The sequence below is a fragment of the Rhinopithecus roxellana genome, chromosome 9 (assembly GCF_007565055.1).
Source record: "Rhinopithecus roxellana isolate Shanxi Qingling chromosome 9, ASM756505v1, whole genome shotgun sequence".
Taxonomy (NCBI): Eukaryota; Metazoa; Chordata; class Mammalia; order Primates; family Cercopithecidae; genus Rhinopithecus; species Rhinopithecus roxellana.
This window is the reverse complement of record NC_044557.1, coordinates 20,532,477-20,542,619: the sequence shown is the minus strand read 5'-3', so window position 1 is coordinate 20,542,619 and position 10,143 is coordinate 20,532,477. Positions and strand designations below refer to the sequence as shown.

General features: G+C 47.4%; 1 protein-coding gene across 1 annotated transcript; it reads right to left on the bottom strand.

Moving 5' to 3' along the window:
* Positions 1 to 6,321: 6,321 nt before the first annotated feature.
* On the bottom strand, positions 6,322 to 6,776 carry LOC104679639 (60S ribosomal protein L34). The gene has a single exon (XM_010385263.2). The coding sequence runs from the start codon at positions 6,737 to 6,739 to the stop codon at positions 6,386 to 6,388; it is 354 nt and encodes a 117-aa protein (XP_010383565.1). The 5' UTR covers positions 6,740 to 6,776; the 3' UTR covers positions 6,322 to 6,385.
* Between the last annotated feature and the right edge of the window lie 3,367 nt (positions 6,777 to 10,143).

The window sequence follows — 10,143 nt, the reverse complement described above, 5'->3', positions numbered from 1 at the left end:
TCCTGGCCAAGGGAACACGGAGTCACCTTGACAACAGAATGCTTGGCCATGATGGGATGGGGGGGTCCGGTGCACCTCGTCATTACGCTCCCTCCCTCACTAACTACAATTAGGCTTTCTTCCCTAAGGGTTAACCAGAAACCAGCCCTTTCAAAAGACTGATATCACCTATAACCACCTGAGGCTGCCCCTTCTTTTTTGCCTGATAAGAGACCTCCATGGTCTGGCCAGTCCATGGAGAATGCTCAATAAAGGTTTTTGCATCTTCATGTCACCTTTTGATATCAGAGGGCTGAAAGCTCCACCCTTGAATCAGGCTGATACTGCCATGTTTTTGTACATGGGACCCATGAAGGGGCATGAAGCTCATTTGCACATGTGTTTCTCCTTTCATAAATATTCATGACTCCTCTATCTTATTAAATATGTATGTTCAGCCATCCCACTGAGCATAAATTCCTCTTCCCTTTGCCCCTCCCTTGAAGTGACTGTTCTGGCTTCTGACCAGAGGCTACGCTTCCCAGCCTGTCAGAATGGCCACCCTGCAGGCTGCAAACCTTTGTGAGAAATAAAGCTCTCCTTTGCAAATTTATGAGCCTCATTGTTCTTCTGTTGTCACCAGTCTCTAGTGCTGTACCAATGAGGCAGGTGGTCTCTGGTGTCCTGCTCTGCTCCTGGTCTTTCTCATAAACTGGAGGTCTGTGAAAACTCTCCTTGAGTCTACAGTGCCTAGGGCTCTATATGCCTACCCTAGTTCGCACTCAGGCTCCAGTAAATTTGCTAAAAGTTTTAGCTGAATAATGTTTTCTCTCACGTATGGCACTAGGAACCCCTTCCTCTTATACTGCACACAGGTGAGCTGGAGCTCATGTCCCATCTATCGCTGGGGAGACACCTGTTTTTCCTTAGATTTCAGGATACACAGTTGCTCTGCCCCTTCAGCTTTCCGGTAGGTTCAAGAGAAAGTTTGCTTTTGCAGTTTTCCTGTTTTTGCTAGGGTGGGAGAAATGCTGTTTCTCCCTTTCTATGTCCTAGGTGGGAGAAGGATTACTTGGTAATACCCATCTTGCACTTGGAATGGTTTTGTAACATCACGCATTGGTCATTTGGAAAATGTTGGTTCGCTAAGCTATGCAAAGCTTCCAAATGTCAGTTTTATTATACAATATCAAAATTCACATTTTAAAAATATCACTAGTGATCTCATCTAAAACATATTTGAATATTGAGAAGCTGGCCAGGCGCAGTGGCTCATGCCTATAATCCCAGCACTTTGAGAGGACGAGGCAGGTGGATCACTTGAGGTCAGGAGTTTGAGACCAGCCTGGCCAACATGGTAAAACCCCATCCCTACTAAAAATACAAAACTTAGCTGGACATGGTGGCAGGCACCTGTAATCCCAGCTACCTGGGAGGCTGAGCCAAAATAATTGCTTGAACCAGGGAGGCAGAGGTTGCAGTGAGCCGAGACCATGCTATTGCACTCCAGTCTGGGCGATAAGAGTGAAACTCCATCTCAAAAAAAAAAAAAAAAAGAGAAAGAAATTGAGAATCTGTCAAGCTCTTGGTCTTTCTTTCTTCTTTTCTTTCTTTCGTTCTTTCTTTCTTCTTCTTTCTTTCTTTTCTTCTTCTTTCTTTCTTTCTTTCTTTCTTTCTTTCTTTTTTCTTTCTTTCTTTCTTTCTTCTTTTCTTTCTTTCTTTTCTTTCTTTTCTTTTTCTCTTTTTCTCTTCCTTTTTTTTTTTTTTTTTTTTTTGAGACGGAGTCTCGCTCTGTCACCCAAGCTGGAGTGCACTGGCCAGATCTTAGCTCACTGCAAGCTCTGCCTCCCGGGTTCATGCCATTCTCCTGCCTCAGCCTCCCGGGTAGCTGGGACTACAGGCACCCGCCACCTTGCCCGGCTAGTTTTTTTTTTTTTTTTTCTTTTTGTATTTTTTAGTAGAGACGGGGTTTCACCGTGTTAGCCAGGATGGTCTTGATCTCCTGACCTTGTGATCCGTCCACCTCGGCCTCCCAAAGTGCTGGGATTACAGGCTTGAGCCACCGCGCCCGGCCTCTTTTGTATTTTTAGTAGAGACGGGGTCTTGCCATGTTGTGCGGGCTGGTCTCAAACTCCTGACCTCAGGCGATCCGCCTGCCTCAGCCTCCCAAAGTGCTGGGATTACAGGTGTGAGCCAACACACCCAGCCATTTCTTATGTGCCTGTCACAGTGTTTAGTGGTGAATGCATGATCCTGAATCCCCTAAGCAACTGTGTAGTCCTGATCAAACATTGTACTTTATTTCAGTCACAAGCTAGACCTTGCTTTATCTGTATGATTTTACCTAAGCTGCTTTAATAGGTACCTGAAGGTTTTTTTAGTTGTCTTATTTACATTTGCTCCATGGGCATTTTTTCCCCCTGTAGTTTTTCCAACAGATTTGGCTGTTCAGTTTTCAGGTTTTAATGTGAAACTGCTATAATTTTCATAGACCAATGAGGTTGCTATGATACTCCCTGAAGACTTGCCTCATTTTGCATCAGGGGGCTGCATCTGTTGTCAATGTGAATTACTTCCTTTCCACCTGAGGAACAGGAAGGCTTTTAATCGGGGTATTTCCACAGATAGTTACTCATTAACACTTCGATACTGTATACAAGGTCGGCTTTCAGACCATTTTATAATACCATTAACATGTTAGAATAAAGAGAATAAATGGCAATATTGCCTAAATCTCATTGCCTGTGTTGAGGCAACTTCTTAATTTTTTTCTCCATGGGAATTTTATATATATATATATATTTCTGAGATGGAGTCTTGCTCTGTCACCCAGGCTGAGTTTCTGGTGTGATCTCAGCTCACTGCAACCTCCACCACCTGGATTCAAGCAATTCTCCTGCCTCAGCTTCCTGAGTAGCTGGAACTACAGGCAAGCACCATCATGCCTGGCTAATTTTTGTATTTTCAGTACAGATGGGGTTTCACCACGTTGGCCAGGCTGGTCTCAAACTCCTGACCTCAGGTGATCCACCTGCCTCGGCCTCCCAAAGTGCTGGGATTACAGGCGTGAGCCACCACACCCGGCCAAGTTTTCTGTCATCTAAAAATGAGAGATTCTCTTTAGGGTGGGGACATGGTGGGGGACATGTTAGATTGGGAGAGGGAAGTTTGAAAAAAAGATTTTTCCGCATTATACTATTATTTAGTAATTATAAAATTGTTTTTTAAAAAAAGGACTTACTACTTTCAGATTACAAATCAGAGTCAAACATCTGAGAGGGGAGAGATGTAGATTCAGTATCAGTTATTCTCGGGGGGAGGGAGGAGCCCATGGTCTTTATCACAAGTTGTTCTTTCACAATTTGGTTCAGTTTACATTTCTTCTTGGCAGTCGATCTGTGCCAGGGAGCATGGGGACCTGGCTGACCTGTCAGGTATACCTAATGCATATGGAAGCCAACAGTCTTCTGGTAGATCCAAGGAGACAAGGGAGCCAGCCCGACTTTGCAAAATCCAGCCTCTCCCCATATATGCCCTGTCTTTAAAGCAGGAGAAGCCTCTCAGAGAATAGGTACCTAGTCTCTTGGCTGTCGAAGGCAGAGGCAATGTGATTCAGGGAGGAGGATATAGCACAGTGAGACTGGGGAAAAGAAAAAAATACCCAAAAAACAAAAAGCCTGAATACAGAAAGGATTCCTTTGGAGAGGAGGGCCTGGCAGGGAACTGCAACCTTATCCCCTGAGACTGCGGCTCAGAAACTCAGCCTGGAGGTTCAGTGAACCCGTTAGTAACATGAACTTGGTCACTGTATTTCTCAGCCCGAGCTCATGCATTATTTACCTGGCGTAAGTAAACCTGCTTCTCCCACGGTTGCTGGGGAAACCACTTTGATTTATTGAGTTCTGTTCCACTCTCCAGTGAAAAATGCTGCAGGGTGGAAAGAAGGAAGGGGGCCACTACTGGGTCTCAGGGGCTCAGTGTGTGGAACAGTAAACGGGAGTCCCCACTTTTCCCTGGGAAGGGACCGACTAGGAAAGAATGCAGATTCCAGTGCTGGGAGCGCCAAGGTTGCCATTTCCTGCTTCTCTGAGTATTCCTTTTCTCTATAACACATCCTCCAGGAAGAATGGGGAACAGGGAGCTAAGGAGAAAGGTGTCCCTTTCCCGAGGCCCCGGTGAAGGCCATTTGCAGCTCTCACTCTGACTGCTTGCAGAGATAGCATCAGTTTGTGCAGGGCAGGGAGGGGAAGGAGTCAGGTTTCCCCAGAGGCTGTTTCCCAGGTGGATCAGCCTGGGGAAGCCAACTCCATAACACAGGTAAAGTGGTCCTATCTGCTCCCAAGCTTGCTGCAGCTCATATCTGGGGAGTTGCCTCATAGACCAGGCGGCTATTATAGCTTAGAAAGGGCTTGGGGGCCGGGCGCGGTGGCTCAAGCCTGTAATCCCAGCACTTTGGGAGGCCGAGACGGGCGGATCACGAGGTCAGGAGATCGAGACCATCCTGGCTAACACGGTGAAACCCCGTCTCTACTAAAAAATACAAAAAACTAGCCGGGCGAGGTGGCAGGCGCCTGTAGTCCCAGCTACTCGGGAGGCTGAGGCAGGAGAATGGCGTAAACCCGGGAGGCGGAGCTTGCAGTGAGCTGAGATCCGGCCACTGTACTCCAGCCTGGGCGACAGAGCGAGACTCTGCCTCAAAAAAAAAAAAAAAAAAAAAAAAAAAAAAAAAGAAAGGGCTTGGGACCCTGGGCTCAAATCTCAGAGCTTTTATTTATAATTTGAACAAGCTGTATAATCCTTCTGACTCTCAATCCCCCAATGTGTGGAAGACGGATAGTAGTGTCTGCCTTGGAGTGTTTTTGTGAAGACTTCTCAGTGAGTGATCTATGGAACACGTCCATGCCCAGGCATTACAATGTGGGGTGAAGGGTTGCTTGCTTAGACCACCTGTTTCCTTTTCTTGCCAGCAAGATTCAGACATCGTGCCGGGCTCCCTTCCTCCTCTTTACTGCGTATTGATTTTTCCTTTCCTCCCTTTGTTCTATTTGTGGCTCCTCCGGCCCCACACAATTGCATTATTTCTTCAGAGGCACATTGTATGAGGAGGTCTGTTCATGCCCAGCAGCATCCTGGGCCTTCCTCCATGCCCAGCCGGCCTGGGCTGCTGTCCTCCTGGTCTGTGACCTTGTTGCATTTCCTTCTATAAAATGGCACTGTGTGGAGCCTTTTCCATTCCTTTCAGATTCTTTGCTTTTACTGTAAGGAAGCTGCTGCCTGTCAGGTGAGTGTGGTGATGTCCGCCAGGGTAACACAGACTGAGACATGTCAGCAAGATACTTGCAATGACCCATGCATTTACAAATTCTTTAGGCAATGGCCATAAATTGGTGAAGTTTCAATTTTCTTTCTTTTTTTTTTTTTTTTTTTCTGAGACGGAGTCTCACACTATTGCCCAGGCTGGAGTGCAGTGGCACGATCGCGGCTCACTGTAACCTCTGCCTCCCAGGTTCAAGCGATTCTTCTTCCTCAGCCTCCTTAGTAGCTGGGATTACAGGCGCCCGCCACCTCGGCCTCCAAAAGTGCTGGGATTACAGGCGTGAACTACCACGCCTGGCCTCAATTTTCATTTGTAAACCACAGTGACATGTTAAAAAAAAAAAAAAAAAAAAAAACTTTCCTAGGTATCACTAACATAACTGTTTTTAGCAGCAACTTTCCAGATTTTATTTGGTTCTCTTGGGGTTATTTTGTTATATACGGGCTTATGTTTAAGTCTGTACTTAGCTACTATTGAGATTAGAATATAACTGTTAATTACGTCTTTGACATTTCTGCCTTGATATTAGGTGCTAAATGTCCCCAAATGACTTCGTTTCTCTCTACTTAAGCCAGTTCACCTGCTCCAGGCCTCTGTGCATTGTTTTCTCTGAAATGTCCGTATGGCCAGAAAACCTATGTGTGTTACTGCACTGCCTCCAGATCTTCCGACTTCATCCAGAACTGTTCCCATTGGGGCGGATGTTTGAAACTGGCTTCTTTTTTTTTTTTTTTTTTTTTTTTGAGACGGAGTCTCGCTCTGTCGCCCAGGCTGGAGTGCAGTGGCCGGATCTCAGCTCACTGCAAGCTCTACCTCCCGGGTTTATGCCATTCTCCTGCCTCAGCCTCCCGAGTAGCTGGGACTACAGGCGCCCGCCACCTCGCCCGGCTAGTTTTTGTATTTTTTAGTAGAGACGGGGTTTCACCATGTTAGCCAGGATGGTCTCGATCTCCTGACCTCGTGATCCGCCCGTCTTGGCCTCCCAAAGTGCTGGGATTACAGGCTTGAGCCATCAAACTGGCTTCTTTTTTTTTTTTTTTTTTTTTTGCAAGTCTTTTCATTTTTATTACTCAAAAAAGTTTCATTTTTTTATTTAGCTTTCTGACTCTGTGCTTGTGCCTTCAACACTTTCACAACGATTTTCTGCTCCTCGATAAGGAAAGCACGCTTGATCCTGTCACGAACACATTTAGCACACATGGAACCACCATAGGCCCTGCTGACATGTTTCTTTGTTTTGGACAATCTCATAAGAACTTTAGGTCTTACAGCACGAACCCCTCGAAGTCTGCCTGGGCACACACCACATGCTGATTTTGGTGCTTTCCCAACCTTCTTGGTATAAAGGTAAACAATTCTATTACCAGGGGTTCGGGACAGCCTAGTTTTGTTAGAGGCTGTATTGTAGGAAAGCCTACGTCGGTATGTCAAACGCTGGACCATTCTGAGTGCCTGCAGACAACGTCCCCGGAAGAGGAAGAAAAAGCTTTTTGCAAACTGGCTTCTTAAAGAGACTTCTGATTTCTTCCAAACTAAATGATAAATCAACAAAGAAAACCCATGCCATCTCACAAATGTTTTTTGGCAGCAGCCACTTTTCAGAGAGGAATAAGAAGGAATTCTTTCATGAGGGAGGGGCCGGGCAAAAGAAGAGCAGACCTAAGAATGTTCTCGGCCAGTGGTTCTTAAACTTCAGCACACATCAGAATCACCTGTGCCCCAGAAAGCATGGCTTGCTTGGCCCACCCCAGGGTTTCTGATTCAGGAGGTCTGGGCGGGGCTGGAGAATGTGCATTTCCAATCAGTTCCCCGGAGATTGTGATGCTTTCTCTGCAGGAGCCACAGTTCAAGCAGAGAGGACTGCAGAGGCTTGAGACAGGAAAGAGTTTGATAGGTTCCAGGACAAGAAAGGAGTCCGGTGTGGCTGGAGGGTAATGACTGAGGGGCTGGAGATGGAGGCAGGTATCACAACATACAGTGGAGACACAGACACAGATACACACACACACACACACACACACACACACACACACACACACGATGTTTGAAGTGGGGTGTGCATGCGGGGTTAATGACCTGATTTGCCTTTGCAATTGTTATTTCATTTGATTCTCTTCGCAGTCACCATGCTGTGAACTCGGTGCCTTTGATCTTTGTAAACCACCCCACCCCGCACCTTCCACAGAGTAGATGCTGGCTAAGTTGTATTATGTGCCAGATGCTGTCCTAAGCTCTTTATAGACATGATCTCATTTAATCCTCCTAATGACCCTGTGAAGCAGGAACTGTTATAATCCCATTTTACAGATGAGGAACACTGAGGCATCAGAGAGGTTACATAACTTGCCTGGGGTCACATAACTAGGAAATAACAGCCTGGCTGGTAAGCTCTAGCTGAACCCTCAGCCTCCACCCTGCGCTGCCTCTGCTGCCCCACGATGCTGCCCTTTTACATGAGTGACCAACCTTGAAAGGCAGTCAGGTCAGACATGATGATCACCATCATTTAAAGATGGGGAAACTGGCCGGGCGCGGTGGTTCATGCCTGTAATCCCAGCACTTTGGGAGACCAAGGCGGGCGGATCACAAGGTCAGGCGATCGAGACCATCCTGGCTAACACAGTGAAACCCTGTCTCTACTAGAAATACAAAAAATTAGCCGGGCGTGCTGGCAGGTGCCTGTAGTCCCAGCTACTTGGGAGGCTGAGGCAGGAGAATGACGTGAACCTGGGAGGCAGAGCTTGTAGTGAGCCAAGATCGCACCACTGCACTCCAGCCTGGGTGACAAAGAGAGACTCCATCTCAAAAAAAAAAAAAAAAAAAAAAAAAGATGGGGAAACTGAGGCTCAGACAGGCACCTGGTCATAGATAGAGGAAGGGTATGACCCAGATCTCCTGAGGCCAGATCTCAAGGTCTTGTCCCAAAACTGGGCTGCCGATAAACCACAAACCTGGAGTCTCCAGTGTGCCTGGTGCTGAACCAGGCAGACAAAGAAGTTAACTGAGAAAGAAAAGGCCCCCGCCTGGCAGGTGTGAGGGCGAGGCTGGTACCCTGCAGAGATGGGACTGATAGCTTTGTTCTCGGGCTGGGCGCCCTGTCCGCAGCCTCCCTCCTTCCCTGGGCTGGGGCAGCAGCTGGGCTCCTGTGCCTGGAGGTGCCAACAGGGCCGGTCATTCACAAAGCCACCGTTGGTTTTGTAGCCATAAAGAAAGACACAGCCCTTCCCTCGGGGAGCGAAAGCTGATACTGTAAACACTTTGGGCTCTATCTTTGATCTGGTGGGTCATAGGAGTGGCTTTTCTCCCCAGGTAGGGTTACCAGGAGAGGACTGGGCAGACCTTTGGGAAGCTGTGCCCTGCTGAACAGATGGTGCAGGGTGGGAGGGCAGGTCTGAGAGGGGAGCCCAACAATTACCCCCAGGTCTAGAACCCAGACACCAAATTTCAGGCCTCGGGAAAATTCTCAGTTTTAAAACAAATCCCTGGGGCTGCTTGTCACTTTTAGTCTTTGGCTTTAAAAGTAGTTATTTTCTAGATAAAGGAAAATAATAACTTGCAAACTTGAAAAAGCCACAAACCCCTTTATGGCCGGGTGCTGTGGCTCATGCTTGTAATCCCAGCACTTTGGGAGGCCAAGGTGGGCAGATCCCTTGAGGTCAGGAGCTCGAGATCAGCCTGCTCAACATGGTGAAACCCCATCTCTGCTAAAAATACAAAAATTAGCCTGGCATGGTGGCAGGCGCCTGTAATCCCAACTACCTGAGAGGCTGAGGCAGGAGAATTGCTTGAACCCAGGGGGCAGAATTTGCAGTGAGCTGAGATTGCACTACCGCACTCCAGTCTGGGTGACAGCAAGACTCCGTTAAAACAAAACAAAACAGCCACAAATACCTTTAAACTACATGTTGGGAAAGGCTAGTGTCAGGCCCGGAAGAGACCTAGGGGTGGGATGGTGGATGAAGGGCCCGGGTCTGAAATGCTTTTGTCTCTTCCTATGAGCTGATTTTGATTTGGGGTCATTTCCCTGGTATTGCGTTGAGTCATACCTCTGTTCAAGAAGGTGGTTATTTTCAAACTAACTTTAAAAATTGAGAGTGGCTTCTCTTATTCTGCTTCCTCTATCTATGATGCTCTTGTTGTTTTTCAGCTCTGTGAACTCCTAGTTATCCCTCAAAACCCTGTTCAAACATCACCTTCCAAACTGCCATATCCTACCCCCTTCCATCCCTAGAAAATCATGAATACATCCAATTATCCCTTCGTTATGCTCCATCTAAAAGCGCCTGTTCACAACTTCACATAACGTGGGAGTTCACCATCAAGTCCATTTTTTTCTGGCCAGATGACCCACAGAACTTGATAAAAGACTTTTTTACGTATCATTTTTCTTTTTTTTTTTTTCTTTTTTTTTTTTTTTGAGATGGAGTCTGGCTCTGTCGCCCAGGCTGGAGGGCAGTGGCCGGATCTCAGCTCACTGCAAGCTCCGCCTCCCGGGTTTACGCCATTCTCCTGCCTCCGCCTCCCAAGTAGCTGGGACTACAGGCGCCCGCCTCGTCGCACGGCTAGTTTTTTGTATTCTTTAGTAGAGACGGGGTTTCACCGTATTAGCCAGGGTGGTCTCGATCTCCTGACCTTGTGATCCGCCCGTCTCGGCCTCCCAAAGTGCTGGGATTACAGGCTTGAGCCACCGCGCCCGGCCACGTATCATTTTTCTCCCCAATACCCAGCACATTGCCTGATACTTAACAAATGGCCTTGACTGGGCGTGGTGGCTCATGCCTGTAATCCCAGCACTTTGGGAGGCTGAGGCGGGCGAATTACCTGAGGTCGGGAGTTCAAGACCCGCC

Bases quoted from the DNA above. Each gene is read 5' to 3' on its own strand.
- LOC104679639 (XM_010385263.2), bottom strand. From the start codon at position 6,739: ATGGTCCAGCGTTTGACATACCGACGTAGGCTTTCCTACAATACAGCC.